Raw genomic sequence first — 17898 nt, forward strand, 5'->3', positions numbered from 1 at the left:
AACGGTGTTGTGTTCTTCACTCCAGATCGCATCTCTTGGGTTTTCCTGGTGTTGATTTTTAAGCCTATTTAGCCGCCTCTGCCCCGAGATCGTCCAGCTTGGCTTGCATGTGACCGCGTGTGAGGCTGAGCAGACATAGGTCATCGGCATAATCCAAGTCTTCTTCCATGGAAGAGAGGCTATAACCCCGACCTCATCTTTGCCAGCGAAAGCGTCTCAAAACAGTGCAGGAAGTCAGTATGCGAAGTCATCCCTAAAACTCAACACCGCCCAATAGTTTGCAGGACATACGAAGCAGTCCGACCACGTACAGTTCCGTTCAGGAGAAGATACAACTTCGTAAAAGCGGATTGGGAATGCTTCTCGAAAGAGCTAGACGACCTCGTTTCACACCTTCCGCCTACAGCCGATGGCTACGAGGAGTTCATTGGATTGGTGAAAGTGGCGTCGAGACGACATATACCACGCGGCTGTAAAACCCAGTATATCCCAGGGATGTCTGACAGCCTCAAGGACCAAGCCAATGCGTACTATAAGGCATATGCGGCCGATCCGTTTTCCCGGGAAACTATCCTCCTGGGTAATAAATTCATGGATGAAATATCAGAAACCCAAAGGAAAAAATGGAACGAACTCGTGGAGAGTGTCGATATGACCCACAATAGTAAGAAAGCGTGGAACTTTATAAACAAGCTTGGCAGTGATAACAAACAACACACTTACTTAACTAACATAACAGCCGACCAGATAGCCCACCAACTTCTACTCAACGGAAAAACGACAGATAAGTGTAAACCACTGAAACTTGCCCGGGACTCACCTGAAAACGAAAAAGACCATCTAGGAGACCCCTTTTCGATGTCGGAATTAGAAGCAGGTATCCAAAAGCTTAAAGTTGGGAAAGCTGCCGGTATTGATGACATAAGAGTCGAACAAATAAAACACTTTGGGCCTGCGGCTAAATTATGGCTACTGAAACTGTTCAATGCTTGTGTGGAGACTACATCCTTACCGAAGATATGGAGGAAATCTCACGTAACTGCCATTCTTAAACCTGGTAAAGACCCCGCCGACGTGAAAAGTTACAGACCGATCTCCCTTCTATGCCACACCTTCAAACTCTTTGAACGCCTCATACTTGAACGCATGAGAACAACCCTGGAGGATGCGTTCATAGCGCAACAGGCAGGTTTCAGGGCAGGTAAATCCTGTACCTCGCAAGTGCTCAACCTGACACAGTACATCGAGGACGGCTTCGAGAGGGGCATGGTGACAGGTGCAGTCTTCGTCGACCTCACGGCTGCATACGATACCATAAACCATAGGAGACTAGTAACCAAACTATACCATACTACAAAAGATTATAAACTCACGCAGGTTATATCTGAGCTACTCTCCAACAGAAGGTTCTATGTATCGTTTCAAGGGAAAAAAAGTAGATGGAGGTCCCTGAAAAATGGTCTTCCTCAGGGTAGCGTACTGGCACCTGCACTTTTTAATATCTATACGAACGACCAACCGATCATAGATAACCTACAACATTTCCTTTTTGCCGATGACCTTGCACTCACATCGCAAGAAAAATCTTTTGAGGCAGTAGAGAATAGCCTAGTGGAAGGATTGGCGAGCATGTCACTTTACTACAAAGAAAACCAGCTTAAACCTAACCCGTCTAAGACACAGGTTTGTGCCTTCCATCTACGAAACAGCCAGGCCACCAGACAGCTGAATATCGCCTGGGAAGGCAGCCGGCTAGAACACACTGCCGCCCCGAAATACCTAGGAGTGACGTTAGACCGGTCACTGACCTACAAAGCTCACTGCCTTAACACCAAGCAGAAAGTGGCGGCGAGGAACAACATTTTGCGATGCATCACCGGGACTACGTGGGGGGCAACCCCACACACCCTACGCACAACGGCTCTCGCACTCAGCTTCTCGGCTGCAGAATATGCATGCCCAGCCTGGAAGAACTCTATACATGCTGCCCAGGTTGACATAGCTCTCAACGAGTCCTGCCGCCTAATAACAGGATGCCTAAAACCCACTAAACGTGACCACCTATACCAACTGAGTGGAATTGCACCACCGGACATACGCAGAGATATTGCGGCGGCTGTGGAGCGAGAAAAACAACTGCGTGACCCGCGTCACCCCCTGCACGGCCACAAACCAGTTACTGCAAGGCTAAAGTCCCGGAAGAGCTTTGTTACAAATTCAGCTCTCCAGCAGCAAACTCCTCAGGAGGCTCGCATCAAGTCATGGAACTTGCAACTCAGCGACACATCGCTACGAATGCCAGCTGTGGAACACCTGCCTCCAGGGGGAAAGCAAAAGTGGCCAGTATGGAAAGCTCTCAACAGACTTAGGACGGGAGTTGGTCGGTCAAAAGATAATCTCCTGAGATGGGGAATTGGGCGACAAGGTGATACATCCTGCGAGTGTGGAGTACCTCAAACAACATTACACATGAGACAGTGCTCTCTGTGCTCAACGACGTGCACTGAGGAAGATCTCCTGAGGGCTACACCCCGAGGGCTGGAAGTGGCAAAACATTGGCAAACAAAAATTTAGTACTAAGAAGTTTGATCCCTTTACACGAAAAGAAGAAGAAGATAATCCAAGTCTTCTAAGACATTGGAGATCCCCCACTCTATTCCGCGGCGACCGTTGTTGTACACGCGGCACATGATTCCGTCCAATGCTAACAAGAAGAGGAGAGGCGATAGAAGGAGCCCTGTCGAGCTTAACAACGTAACGGCTTAATAATAAAACAATATGGCTAATACAGTGTACCAACATAAGATGATTGTAATATTAGTTCTAATGACAGTTATTGAAAGCCCGCCAAAAGTATACTTTTTGAGCGCGTAGGGCTGATATATGTTATCTGTGACTCTTAATTTTGTCTGTAAACTGGTGAAGGATTGCCGCTAAATGAGAAACCAGCTTTGTAAAACTAATATTAATTATAAACCTGTCAAGAAGAACATCGTCTTTATATTTGAAAGGAGCATAAGAATCCCCAGAACGAGGCTCACAGGGTGGCCTATCACAAACCAAACCAAAAAGGTAAAAAGTGCTCGTCACATTGCTAAATATCTTGAGAAATACTTAAGCTATTGATTAGGAATTTAGAATAGTCATGAATAACGCCAACGCAGACGCAATTAATTTTTTTTTTATTTTTTTTTATGAAAATTACTTTATGAGGGAGTCGTAAATTAGAAGTTAAGTGGGGTATCATTTGAAAGAACTTGAATAACCTAGTATCTACTGCTTTGTTTTCTCTGAAATTTTCCTAAAATTGCCAAGAACTTTTGACATTGGAAATGTCTTTTCGTTCGCTCCAGTATAGGCTCCGATTTCACGAAAAAGTGCGATCCCCTTATATCTCGGAAAGTTGTGAAGATATGATATTAAAAAATAGGCTCAAAAGACGCATAATCACGAGAGCTGTAAGGTGCAAAAATAATTATTCGAGAAAGTCAAAAACAAAAAAAGTTATGGTCGAAATAGTGAAAATAAAATTAAATTTTTTCCGAATATTTGTTTTTGGTGCTCGATAATTTGGAAACGAAGAATGATATCAAAAATTTGAGAAAAACGGCTCTGGACAATTTAGTCAGCTACAATTTGAGCCTAAAACAAAGACGATCGGGTTAAGGGTTTGCCTTGTAGCCTAACCTTTAAATAGTCAAAAAGTCAGAACTACATTTTTCACATGACATTTATGACTTCATGTTTCGCAGAGTTCGTTATCGGTGTTTGTTGTTTATTATCGATAGGGAGAGGGTGAGGGAGAGGGAGAGGGAGAGGGAGAGGGAGAGGGAGAGGGAGAGGGAGAGGGAGAGGGAGAGGGAGAGGGAGAGGGAGAGGGAGAGGGAGAGGGAGAGGGAGAGGGAGAGGGAGAGGGAGAGGGAGAGGGAGAGGGAGAGGGAGAGGGAGAGGGAGAGGGAGAGGGAGAGGGAGAGGGAGAGGGAGAGGGAGAGGGAGAGGGAGAGGGAGAGGGAGAGGGAGAGGGAGAGGGAGAGGGAGAGGGAGAGGGAGAGGGAGAGGGAGAGGGAGAGGGAGAGGGAGAGGGAGAGGGAGAGGGAGAGGGAGAGGGAGAGGGAGAGGGAGAGGGAGAGGGAGAGGGAGAGGGAGAGGGAGAGGGAGAGGGAGAGGGAGAGGGAGAGGGAGAGGGAGAGGGAGAGGGAGAGGGAGAGGGAGAGGGAGAGGGAGAGGGAGAGGGAGAGGGAGAGGGAGAGGGAGAGGGAGAGGGAGAGGGAGAGGGAGAGGGAGAGGGAGAGGGAGAGGGAGAGGGAGAGGGAGAGGGAGAGGGAGAGGGAGAGGGAGAGGGAGAGGGAGAGGGAGAGGGAGAGGGAGAGGGAGAGGGAGAGGGAGAGGGAGAGGGAGAGGGAGAGGGAGAGGGAGAGGGAGAGGGAGAGGGAGAGGGAGAGGGAGAGGGAGAGGGAGAGGGAGAGGGAGAGGGAGAGGGAGAGGGAGAGGGAGAGGGAGAGGGAGAGGGAGAGGGAGAGGGAGAGGGAGAGGGAGAGGGAGAGGGAGAGGGAGAGGGAGAGGGAGAGGGAGAGGGAGAGGGAGAGGGAGAGGGAGAGGGAGAGGGAGAGGGAGAGGGAGAGGGAGAGGGAGAGGGAGAGGGAGAGGGAGAGGGAGAGGGAGAGGGAGAGGGAGAGGGAGAGGGAGAGGGAGAGGGAGAGGGAGAGGGAGAGGGAGAGGGAGAGGGAGAGGGAGAGGGAGAGGGAGAGGGAGAGGGAGAGGGAGAGGGAGAGGGAGAGGGAGAGGGAGAGGGAGAGGGAGAGGGAGAGGGAGAGGGAGAGGGAGAGGGAGAGGGAGAGGGAGAGGGAGAGGGAGAGGGAGAGGGAGAGGGAGAGGGAGAGGGAGAGGGAGAGGGAGAGGGAGAGGGAGAGGGAGAGGGAGAGGGAGAGGGAGAGGGAGAGGGAGAGGGAGAGGGAGAGGGAGAGGGAGAGGGAGAGGGAGAGGGAGAGGGAGAGGGAGAGGGAGAGGGAGAGGGAGAGGGAGAGGGAGAGGGAGAGGGAGAGGGAGAGGGAGAGGGAGAGGGAGAGGGAGAGGGAGAGGGAGAGGGAGAGGGAGAGGGAGAGGGAGAGGGAGAGGGAGAGGGAGAGGGAGAGGGAGAGGGAGAGGGAGAGGGAGAGGGAGAGGGAGAGGGAGAGGGAGTGGGAGAGGGAGAGGGAGAGGGAGAGGGAGAGGGAGAGGGAGAGGGAGAGGGAGAGGGAGAGGGAGAGGGAGAGGGAGAGGGAGAGGGAGCAACAACCCCTTAATACAACATAAGTACACGCTGTTTTGGTCATCGGACTCGTCTCGATGAGCACTTAGGAGAGTAGTACCCAAGATAGAGCTGATGCTGAACCCTGGCTGTACCTAAAGGAACTCAGGTTTGTTGCAACATAGGCACACGCTGTTTTGGTCATCCGACTCGTCTTGATGAGCACTTAGGAGAGTAGTACCCAAGATAGCTGATGCTGAACCCTGGTAGTACCTATTGGAACTCAGGTTTGGTGCAACATAGACAAACGCTGTTATGGTCATCTCTCGTCGCGTCAAACTGCTGTCAAGAAAAATACATATCTTGCAGCAAATGGGCCGCTGCCGATCAAGACTCGAGTGACGATAACGGCGATGTGGCTACCACTTCTCGAGTTGACTACGGATTTGCCGTGTAATAGTTTTCTTGTACTTTGAACATTAATATATCCTGCTTATTGATCGAAAAATGAAATATGTACCTATACTTATGCGCCACGGCGACAATTATTCAAACTTCGATCCGCGTGTGGAAATTTTGCAATTTGTTTGTTCACATGCGTTATGTCCAGGATACTTGTGTTAGTCTAAGAATAAAATAATTATCATTCAACGTTGTAGTTTTATTTTGTAACTTTTTCCTTATCCAGACTTTCTCGTCGCTCAGCGACAATATTTTTTCGAATTCCGTAGATTCATTTCCAATGTGCTCGATAGTCGTGTGAGGCACGAAATCTGTGAATTTTTGGAAACTTCAGGCAACTTACACATCTGTGTTAGCGGGCCCTCTTTGTCTATACAAAAATCCTATATCGTAAAGTAGGGTTACTTTAGCCCTGGAGGGTTGGCCATTGAGATTTACTCGGTACTGGTTATATTATTGCACTATAATTATAGAAATATGCCATGAGGTTGGTTTTAGCTAACCTTTGAAGTTTTTATGTTTTTTATTAGGCCCTTATAAATGAGGTTTTCATGTGGGTCAAAGATACCCTCCATTGGGTCAAAGTAACCCGAGTTTACGGTATTGACATTAAAGTTGATTTTAGTAGACTCTCTATCTGCGTAAACTATGACATAACTAAAACACTTAAAGGTATTAAATATTCAGCCGTTCGGAAACACGATATGTAGTAATTTGGAACACGCCCTGTTGTTTCGAACGTTTGTGGAAGTAGATCAATGGATGACAATTGGAATTAGGTAAATTAAAAACCGCCTGCGGATAGGCGCTTACCTCAAGTACCTAAGTACATTAAAAAAAACAACGGGTTGCACTCCAGGAGTGCCAGCAGAAGTGAAAACTCAATGACATTGTAACTCAAAATAGTAATAACAGCGCCATCTAGTGCAACATGTCTGCAGCACTATGTATAATTGAGGTTAACGCCATCTAGCGTTATTTCGTCGCATTACTTGAAACCCCTAAGCACATCACTGTGAGTACCTACTAGAGTTATATTAGTACCAGTTTGAAGGAAACTCACTAGATGGCATTTAAATCAAAAAATCTCGTCAACTTCCTCGCGTTATCCCGTCATTTTGCTATTTTGTGCGAAATATCAGTTGATATTTACTAGTCGCTTTTCGGTGAAGGAAAACATCGTGAGGAAATCGGGCTAATCCCAATAAGACCTAGTTTCCCCTCTGGGTTGGAAGGTCAGGATGGCAGTCGCTTCCTTAAAAACTAGTGATACGCCAATTCTTGGGATTAGTTGTCAAGCGGACCCCAGGCTCCCATGAGCCGTGGCAAAATGCCGGGATAACGCGAGGAAGAAGTTTATTCCAATTCTACACAATCCTCCGTCATTTGATTGTTGTATAGTCCGACAAGAAATTGTAGAAAATTGTTGAGGGCGCCACTTCCTACCTAACCGTCACAATTTTGACGTAAAACGCTTAAACATGTCAATAATTTAGTATGGAAATTACTTTACGCACTATAAATGATTTATTGTGTCTTTTTCTAACTGCGAAATCTTTTCTTCTTGTTTATATCGCTGACATTCGACGACTTTCAACGTCTGTTGTCAGAGTCACCTTTCCAGTAAAAGAAATTAGTACCGCTAGAAGTCTGCAACATTCCGGCAAAGTAAAATCTTTGCAGGGCATTGTGGTCCCTTGAGCAGACTGCTTTAGGCCGCGTCAATATTTAGGTATACATAGATATTACATATTTAGGTATATAAATACATACCCTAGGGAATCCTAGTTCAGGCATTTGTAAACCACTTGTCTCTATATAAATTCTTAGTCTTTAAGAACAACCACTGTACTATACTTTTCTCAATAAATTATTTGTAATTTGTAATTTTGTAATTTGTATACATAGCAGCAGGGTTTCGGGGATAAGAGTAGGTAATGTTCTATTAATCGAATGAATAATAAAATTATATAACTCCAGCCAAAACTCAGAAAATGGTCCTCCTAGCCGGACCCTTTCCACCGTGAGATTTAAAAATAAAAACAAGATATACGAGCTAGAATAAATAGGTGTACAATTATACATCTCTCCTTCTTCTTCCTCGCGTCATCCCGGCATTTTACCACGGCTCATGGGAGCCTGGGGTCCGCTTGACAACTAATCCCATGATTTGACGTAAGCACTAGTTTTTACGAAAGCGACTGCCATCTGACCTTCCAACCCAGAGGAGAAACTAGGCCTTATTGGGATTAGTCCGGTTTCCTCACGATGTTTTCCTTCACCGAAAAGCAATTGTACATCTAGTAATTTGAAAGTGTACGGTATCAAAGCAAGCGATGTAATCCCCTTGCAAAACTTTATACTCAACCTTATACCGCAAAATATGTATTTATCACAGGTATCACAGCTGTCAACTTGCCAAAGCTATGTGAAAAATACTATTATACACCGTGAGATCTAAAATAAAAACCAGATATACGGGCTAGTATAAAATAGGTGTTCAACCAGTAATCTGGAAGTGTACGGTACCAAAGCAAGCGAGTAATAGGTACCGCAAAATATGTATTAAGATGACAGCTGTCACCGTACCAAAGCAATGTGAAAAGTACTATAGAAGGTGGTCCTTCTAGCCGGACCTTATCCACCGACAAGATATACGTGCTACTATAAACTGGGTGTTCAATCAGTAATCTGAAAGTGTACGGTATATACTCTTCTTATAAAATATGAACCATTACAAATAAAATATAAACTATAAATATTTTAATAATGACGCTTAGATTATGGTCTTTCCAGCCGGTGGGTAGGACCCACAGTGAGATCTGAAAACAAGATCTATACTCTGTATCTTTATGTATTTAAATAAAAGTAAACAAAATCTACCCTCAAATGGCTCCTTCAACCAGTTGAGGGCAGATGAAAACATTCCATGATCAAATAATGTAGGTTAAAGTCAGGTGTTCAGTGACTGATCCAGGCGCTTTTGTATTTGGTTGGTTAACCAATAAATGTTATAACTACCCGAAAATGTACAAATTGTTTGTTTACTTTTATTTAAATACCTAAAGATACAGGCTATAGCCACTCTAGCCAGCACAAAATAGGCCCACTACATCTAGTAATCTGAAAGTATACGTTATCAAAGCAAGCGAGTTATAGGTACCGCAAAATATACTCGTATGTATTAAGATGACAGTTGTCACCCGTACCAAAGCAATGTGCAAAATACTATGGAAGATGGTCCTTCTAGCCGGACCTTATCCACCGTGAGAAAATAAAAACAAAATATATTGGCTAGCATAAAATAGGTGTACACCCACTACATCCCGTAATCTGAAAGTGTACGGTATCAAAGCAAGCGAGGCGATCCCCTTGTAAAACTCTCTGCATTTTGTAGAAAGCTCCGAATAAGCCGGGAAAATGTGTGGAGTTCTAGCACTTGGGATATATAATGTTATATTTTACTCGGAGTTTAGTGGGGTGTGGGATAACTACATTGTGTATGGATGATGCGAACATTGTGCTATTACATTTGTGTGAGGCGTTTAAAAGCATATTACACTACGTATGTAATATACACTAGGCCGTAAAGTAAGAAATACCTCAGATCACCTAAGGCTAAAAACTTAAGAGGTGTCGATGTCGTAATGTGATGTATTTGCAAGTAGTTGGATGGATCTGTGTAAAGAATGTATGAAGTTCTGTGAGGCGATGGATAAGCGTGAATATTCTGTCTTGTATTAGTTTTTTTGTCTCACATTTGTTCTGTTTGTCCTTTCTAGACTGTATCATGTTTGTATAAATACTGTCTATTATAAATTTCACAGTGTATTAATCTGCTCTAATGCTGTCTATATTATTTGAATCAATAAAATCTCTTATATCAATGACTCTAAAATAAACTTCTGTATAAAATTTTGCTCGTCAGATCCTATCAATGTCTATTTTATAATATTACCATGGTATGGAGGGTATATAGAACTAAAACGTAAATGAAAATTGGACATGATTTTTTGGGTTCCGTACCCAAAGGGTAAAACGGGACCCTAATACTAAGACTCCGCTGTCTGTCTGTCTGTCCGTCTGTCTGTCTGTTACCAGGCTATATTTCATGAACCGTGATAGCTAGGCAAATATTCACAGATGATGTATTTCTGTGGGCGCTAGAACAACAAATACAAAAACAGAATATAATAAATATTTCAGTGGGGCTCCCATACAATAAACGTGAATTTTTTTTCTTCGTGCGCGAGTCCGGCTCGCACTTGGCCGGTTTTTTCCTTTACTTCAATACGAAGACGTAGTATAGCTTGTTAGCGATAACCAATTTAATTAAAACGTATAATCAAATCATCTATTATCATAAAGTTGCGATGTTTTCCATCTGTTTACGTGTGAGTGTTTTAAACTATACAGAGTGATTTTGTTTTGTGTGACCATACTCTGAAGGGCAAATACGTAGGTCATACTGAACAACTTTTATTATGGGGCCAATCCCGAAAACAAAACAAAAATCGCCGGTCTCATATATTTCGACGAATCAAAAAGCAGATTTCCTTTTTCGCGAAATCGAGGTTGTGGGGTTACTCATTATGACCTACATATTCACCCTTCAGACAGACAAAATTACACCATAACCTTGTATATGTCCTTTTGACCGCCATAAATTAAATTTTTCACATTTAATATCTTGCTAATCAAAGCCTTACAATACGAATTAAATAACAATTACTTCCTCCAGACACAATTAAGGAAACAATCACTTTATTGACTTAACAAAACCAGGTCTACCGCGTTGTTTTTACCTTAAATTCCAACAAATGTGTGTACAAAACGCGAGCGTTTAAATTTAAAGTGTTATACAACGAAAGCACTCTCATCGATTGTAATAAAAACAAAAAGCCAATGTGCGAAAAACCAACTGTGGATTCTTAGATACCTGTACAAGTACAGCTTACAATACTTTAACCGTAACCATTTTCACTCGACCCTTTAAATGCTACTAGAAAACCCCTATACATTAGAAAGTTTAATATGGCGCGGGCGAGGGCGGGGGTCTTAGCAGGATGGCCGGGTTGGCGTACAATGTTTTTGAGCATGCGCGTACCGTAAGTTTTCAGTTGAGACCTTGGTCCTACACTTGCGTGTCGCGTCCTTATTGAAAAAAAAATTGAGCGCCGATTTCAATTTAAATAAAGAACAGTGTTTTTTAAAGTGAAAATTATAGTGGCCAGTGTCTGTGCTTTTTCTTTTTTAAATTTGGTGGTTTTGCGTTGTAGTACGCTACGTAGTAACACGTGTTGGTTGGAAATGTGATTTTTTTTAAATGTCCGACGGTCCTAGCAGACTGCCCTCACTCTCGGGGTCAAAATGCAAACCGAACGAAATGTGGGCAGCTATGACGAGGTCCATTGAGATCTTGGTGGCATTCTTCGAGTACTATGCACAAAGGTATTATAATCATAATCATAATCATAATAAAATACAGTGTGTAACTGAACGAAAAGCAATTACTCAAACCCGTTAATGTTTAGGTCATACTGAGCAACTTTTACTATGGGACGAACGCCGAAAACGCGGAAAAAAAATTGGATGTTTCATACATTTTGCTGGTCCGATGTTGAAATTTCCTATGGGAGAGTCAATTTTTTTTTCGCGATTTCAGGGTTAGTCCAATAGTAAAAGTTGCTCAGTATGACCTAAACATACGGGTTTGAGTAATTGCTTTTCGATCAGTTACATACTGTATTATGATACCCTAAACTCCGGTAACTATAGTCATATACCTAATACAACTATGGTCCATTTTTAACGTTGCCAATTTAATTTTTACTCGTTACATTTTTTTGAGCTTAGATATACTAATGCTTTTTCTATATTATATACTCAACATCATTTGAAAAATATCTATACATATTTTGACCTTGAATTTGGACCGTAGTTGTTGTAAGTCGTGGACTAAAGTTACCTGAGTTTACGGTAGCAATTTTTTTTTTTAATGGTCACTCAATTTTGTTTACCGACCTTGACCTCTGATCTTGTGTAAATAACATTAGAATTGCGGGGTGATTTATGATTTAAGTACCCCATTCAGCGCTAATCACGACACGTTGTCGTTTTGCATCTACGAAGCTTTTCGCTACATACTGGGAAACCCATTTTATTAGCTACGACTTAGCGCTAAGAGCGTAGCTATGTGTTAATACTGTCAAAAATATGCAAAAATACAAAACTGACAGGCACATAATAACTCTTATAGAACCTTTTATTATCAATATTGACCAAAAGACAAGTGCCCTTAAAAACACACACACAAACACATAACTTTTTAATATGAAAATTATAATGTTATTTGTACTCCTAAAGTTCTCGTGACTTTAGATACTAATATGAGAAAAAGAAAAAGAAATAAAATGTATGCAACCGTAGAATAAATTAGGCCTTTAAAATACGAGTGTAATGTACATAAACGCGCTTCGTTTCTTAATAAGATCACACGATCTCAATATAATATCAGATGCATAATGTACTATTAAGACACGCCTTTTGAGTTAAAACCTTTTGAATTGTTATAGGTAAATGTAATTAAGTTGAATTATTTAAATGCATAATTAAGTAGACGAAACAAACAGATAATGAGTTTCTTTGTATTAAATGCGAGATCCAATTAAAAAAACAAATTGAATGCGGCGACACTTTGTACATTTAATTTAAACGCAAGTTGAATACAACTACATAGTTGAGTTAAACTAGGCAAGGGAAGAAACATATATTATACACTTAGACATTTATGGGGAAAAGTCGGCTATAAATATTGTCTCTTCTTCCTCGCGTTATCCCGGCATTTTGCCACGGCTCATGGGAGCCTGGGGTCCGCTTGTCAACTAATCCCATGACTTGTCCTAGGCCCTAGTTTTTACGAAAGCGACTGCCATCTGACCTTCCAACCCAGAGGGCAAACTAGACCTTATTGGATTTAGTCCGGTTTCCTCACGATGTTTTCCTTCACCGAAAAGCAACTGGTAAATATCAAATGATATTTCGTACATAAGTTCCGATAAACTCATTTGTACAATCAGCAACACTCCTAGCTGTACATTGGTGGACATTATGCCTTTTGTATTAAGGTTTACGAACTGTCATGTAACAGTGTGGGTGATAGTACTAGCCGGGGATTGAACCCGTCAAAATCCGTCAATTCAATGCATTAAAATAACAAAACATCTACAACAAGAGTATTCATCCGAAATATAATGTAACATATAAATAAATAAATAAATAATTTAGCCTATATACGTCCCACTGCTGGGCACAGGCCTCCTCTCAAGCATGAGAGGGTTTGGGCTATAGTCCCCACGCACGTGGCCCAATGCGGGTTGGGGACTTCACATATATCTTTGAATTTCTTCGCGAATGTATGCAGGTTTCCTCACGATGTTTTCCTTCACCGTAAAGCTAGTGGTAAATATGAAATGATATTCCGTACATAAGTTTCGAAAAACTCATTGGTACGAGCCAGGATTTGAACCCGCGACCTCCAGATTGGAAGCAACAATAAACATAATTATCATTTAAATATGTATCTTTTTGTGTTATCTGTCGTGGCATCACCGAGTGGGCCCTACGGAAGACCAAGCTCGCTTTATAGCTAGCATTATATTGCTGAGTTGGGTCCATTTCGTGATGCACACTTATTGTTCTCTTCTGTTCTTGCTGTTGTTGTCTGTACATGTTCGTACATGTTTTGTGATCGTCACGAATAAAAATCTTTTATCTTTATCTTATCTTTATTTCAAAGACGGAGATTTAACTAGGAGCCAGAAACAGTATAATAATAAGAACTGCCAGTTTCTCAACGATATGGCCTGTAGAAGGAGTAATAAACTAATAGACCGGGCCAGGAGCATATATCGTCAGTCATTCCTCAACCCACCAACGGAGCAGCAGCTGACGTCCACGAGGTCCATATTGCCGTTAACCACTATACGAGTTATCGCCCGGGAGGGGATTGGTCATGGAAATCTGTTCCTGGCTCGCGGTCTATAAACTGTAAGCTGTTTTATCCAAACTGACCAACATTTTTTCAGCGACAATTTAAAAAATAAGTCGTGTTTAGATTTTTAGTACACATTAAAGTTGGCAATGTGTTGGCTAATGGCAAGACCATGGTGATTCTCTATTATTATGTTCCATCATTGTATATACCCATGTTCTACAGACAATAAACGAATAAACGAACGAATTATAAAGCCGACCTCTGACTAACAGTCCGCCGGACGATATCGGCCGGTCAGTTGTTCGGAACTGTCAAATTTTTGTTCTAACTGACAGGCCGATATCGTCTGGCGGCCTGTTAGTCAGTGGTCGGCTTAAGTTTCACTAGACTTATATCGACCGGACAATGAACCGTAAAAATATACCTTTTGGATTGTTTTGTGTGGTCGATATAAGTCTAATGAAACTAACCGTCAAAACATTCAAAACTGTCACAGTAAAGTTTATTCTTAGACGCAATGTATTGGGAAATTTTGTTACATTTAAAGCGTGAAAAGCAACATCTTTTACAGCGTTCAAAATAATATTTAATTTGCCTGACAAAGAGAAAATCTAAAGACTTCATGTTTTATTAAAGTTTTTGATTAAACATTTTATCGTTTGAGGAGTACAATCTGTTTTAATTATTTGCTCGTGTTACAGGAGACACCCGATAAATACTTTAATTTGTTATATAGGTATTTGAAATATATTATTATTCTCGAATGCCCAGGGGTGGCAGAGTACCGGGCACAACACCTCGGCTCACCGGGGTCTCTCCCAGAAGTCGTCGGCAACGTCAAGGGTCTGCTAGGCTTCTTGGTAGAGTTGGGTTGGCAAGAATAGTGCCGCCAACCCATCACGCAAAATAGGCGCAATATTATGACGTCGAGTTGCGGAAACCAAGCCCGCGAGAACCTATAACCTATATATATATTTGAAATTAATGAGTAGGTACCATTAACTTATAGCATAATTAATACACAAACCGTAAACTTGCTTATCTTCAGATTGTATTCTTTACATTTTCTAGCCTCCTAAGACCGGTATCGTCTTGGGCCGTCCCATTCGTTTTTCGTCAAGTTCTTAAATTAGGGACATTCTGCTTTCGTCACTCGTTCTACATTGAAAGCCACCGACGATTGTGAAGAATGTAGAATGAGTGACGAAAGCAGAATAGGACTAATTTAAGAACTTGACGAAAAACGAATGGGACGAACCAAGACGATACCCTAAGACCCAGAGTCATTTTTGCAGTCTTGAATTTGGTACCTTCTTTTATTCCTTCCTATTTTTATTAATTTGTTCTTTTTAAAGGAACTCAGGACTTAGGAGGCCAGACTTTGCAAGAATTTATGGACAATTAAATAGATAAGATAATTTAATTTTAATTTAATTAGTTAGTTTAATTACCCAATAGAATATAAAGTATGTACCCTAAGTACTACGTATAATATGTTGCCACGCCCTTGTAGGGTCCATGCTGTACCCAATATATTTTTTTAACACCTTTGTAAACCATGGATGCAATAAATGATTATGATTATGATTATGATTATGATTATGACTGTTATTTTATTACTGTTTGACGGTTTTTGCGTGATATTCTACTTATTATTAACTTTTTAGGGTTCGGTTCCAAAAATTATATATGATTAAGAGTCCTTATCTTCACATATCTCTGTCTGTGACCGTTGATTTCAGGGAATCAAGTTTATTTTGCATCTCCATACTACCTCGCTTCTTGATGCTTTTCCACCGTATTAAGTTGAAGATACTTGCCATAAAAGGTATTATCTCTGTTGAAGTTTCTCGATTTAAACAAGGATTTTTACTCAATTTACAAAAAGATTTCGTAGAACTGAACCATACCGATCTGTCAGTGTCAAAAGTGACGTTTTTTATTGAAGAAAAGTCACTTTTGACTTTCAGTGTCATCACAGATATATATAACTCCGTATAAGATAAGTAAAGTCTAAGAAAAAAACTTGCCTCGGAAGACCAAGGAAAAGTCATTCTCGAATAGATGGCGCCATTACCTTTGGCATATTCTCGGCTAGATGGCGTTAACGACACCGTTTGGTATTTAACAATTTTAACACATATCAGTGAAAGAACATGGGTCAGTATGGAACAATAAAAATTAAGAATCATTTATCCGTAAACATAATTTGATTATTTTATACATTTTCTATTTTATTTTAAGTTTTAATCGTGTGTCGATAGATGGCAGTAAATGTACCGTGACTACAAAATTGACAATGACAGGACCCCTCTATACTATATATTCTTTTTGGTATCATATTGGAAACAGATCTAACAACTAAAAATATACGTCAAATATCATCAATCAATCTTTGGGTAATATGGCTCCATCGATACTGTCGATGATTTCGCCAACGTCAAAATGGATCCCACGTGGGATCGAATTAATATTATTTGTAATAAATAAACTTTAGCCAGTGTACGGTATAAAACGATCAAATTATGGCCTCTAGGGCTCTGGCTAGCCACGGTTAGAGGTAGAAATACCAAATGCCCGTAGAGCACGACGTTTTTCGGTATAGTTGAATCATCGAGAGCGTGGAATTGCATATGTAGTAGTATTGTTTGTTTACAGGCATTCTATATTTGAATTTTCTATTTTCTTGTACTATCAGCATACAACCACTACAAATGCAATTCCATCTTCTTCAACTATAGTTGGGTTATGAGCTCTTGTAAGGTGATAGCTGGACTTTAGAAGGACCCGCGTGGGCTACCCGGCGTTGACGCCAGAATGGTGTTTAAACGCGTTTCATGATTAATTTTTCATTATCTGCACACTTCCACATTAATTTACTGCATAATACGCTATCAATATTACACTTTAAATAACGTTAATGAGCAAAAACTAAAATTAAGTAACTTTGAATCACGAAGCGATGTTACCAATATGGCGGTCGACGAATAACCACGTCAAATATCACATCTCTGTATCTCTAGGTTTTTGAGTAGTTATAACATTTATTGGTTAACCAACCAAATACAAAACCACCTGGATCTGTCACTGAACGACCTGACTTTAACCTACATTATTTGATCGTGTAATGTTTTCATCTACCCTCAACTGGCTTAAGAAGCCGTTTGAGGGTAGATTTTGTTTACTCTTTTGTAAATACGTAAAGATACAGACTGTAGATATCAAATCCATATCGTATCTAGACGTGATATTTGACGTATCTTAAAGTTAGAATCGGGCCGATAGTCTAAGAAAGAAGTTGACAATGTTACCATAGAAATTAGTAAGTTTATGAATTTTGCTGTACAGTCACCTGCAATAATATGTTACTCTTCTAAAGCCGTAAAAATATGTGACACTACAAATAAGATCGTGACAGATATTTTTGTGGCCTTCGTTGTGTAACATATTATTGCAGGTGACTGTACAAACTCCATTAACGCATTTTGGGCGGTATATGTAAGGTAAGAGTGAGTAATGGGACGCAAACGATACGCTTTTCTCATTATTCAACATTTTTCAATGCCCCTTATCGAGCGTTTGTAGAGTTTGACAATGATTCATTCTTCACGAGTTCATATAATGGGTAAAATTAATGATTTCCTCGAGTCAGCAACGGGGTGTCATTGTGTTGATGGTACTTATATTAACGTTGATTTTAGGGACAAATACATTCGCAGGTGAGCGTTTAAAAAAAAAAACATTAATGTCTTCAAAATATTGACTTCTTGGGGCCCGATTCGGATTTTGAAGTATACATCTATTATACATCTTTTAGACATCACCAATATACGATAACGATATATTTAAGATCTAACCTGTAAAATTTGACATTTGCGCGATTCTGGAGATACTGTTGAACGATTTCCACAGGATATAACTTAGAGATCTAATTCACATCTAATAGATATCTTACTCTATCTAACGTAAAAGTGACATTGGCTGCCCGAATTGCGCTGCAAAAGAGAACTAGTTGATATCTAAACTATAACGTATCTAGAATGGATCTAATACGTGTCGTCTCTTGTGAATATCTTGAAGTTCGAATATGGTAGGTTGGCTCATTTTACTCAGAATCATTGGTACATTCACGCCTCATTCATGAAAAAATGTGTCCCAAAATTTTGTATGAAAAAATATTTTCCCATTGCGTCACGTTCATACAAATAAAAAA

At 41.1% G+C, this 17898-nt stretch overlaps 1 protein-coding gene and 1 long non-coding RNA gene across 5 annotated transcripts in view; one reads left to right on the forward strand and one right to left on the reverse strand.

The window, feature by feature from the left end:
- The window catches only part of LOC134803742 (synaptotagmin-7), an 862565-nt gene that overhangs the window by 701198 nt on the left and 143469 nt on the right, over positions 1 to 17898 (forward strand). The window contains exon 1 of one of the 4 annotated variants that reach the window (XM_063776564.1): positions 10696 to 11140. The exons of the other annotated variants lie outside the window; for them this stretch is intronic. Within the exon in view, the coding sequence (XP_063632634.1) occupies positions 11016 to 11140 (125 nt within the window). The 5' untranslated portion in view covers positions 10696 to 11015. Of the gene's footprint in view, positions 1 to 10695; positions 11141 to 17898 lie in introns of those variants that run through there. 4 annotated transcript variants of the gene reach the window in all.
- Positions 1 to 17898, reverse strand: part of LOC134803831 (uncharacterized) — a 190165-nt gene that overhangs the window by 73628 nt on the left and 98639 nt on the right. The window lies entirely within an intron of this gene.

The sequence above is a fragment of the Cydia splendana genome, chromosome 27, assembly GCF_910591565.1.
Source record: "Cydia splendana chromosome 27, ilCydSple1.2, whole genome shotgun sequence".
In the NCBI taxonomy this organism is placed as follows: domain Eukaryota; kingdom Metazoa; phylum Arthropoda; class Insecta; order Lepidoptera; family Tortricidae; genus Cydia; species Cydia splendana.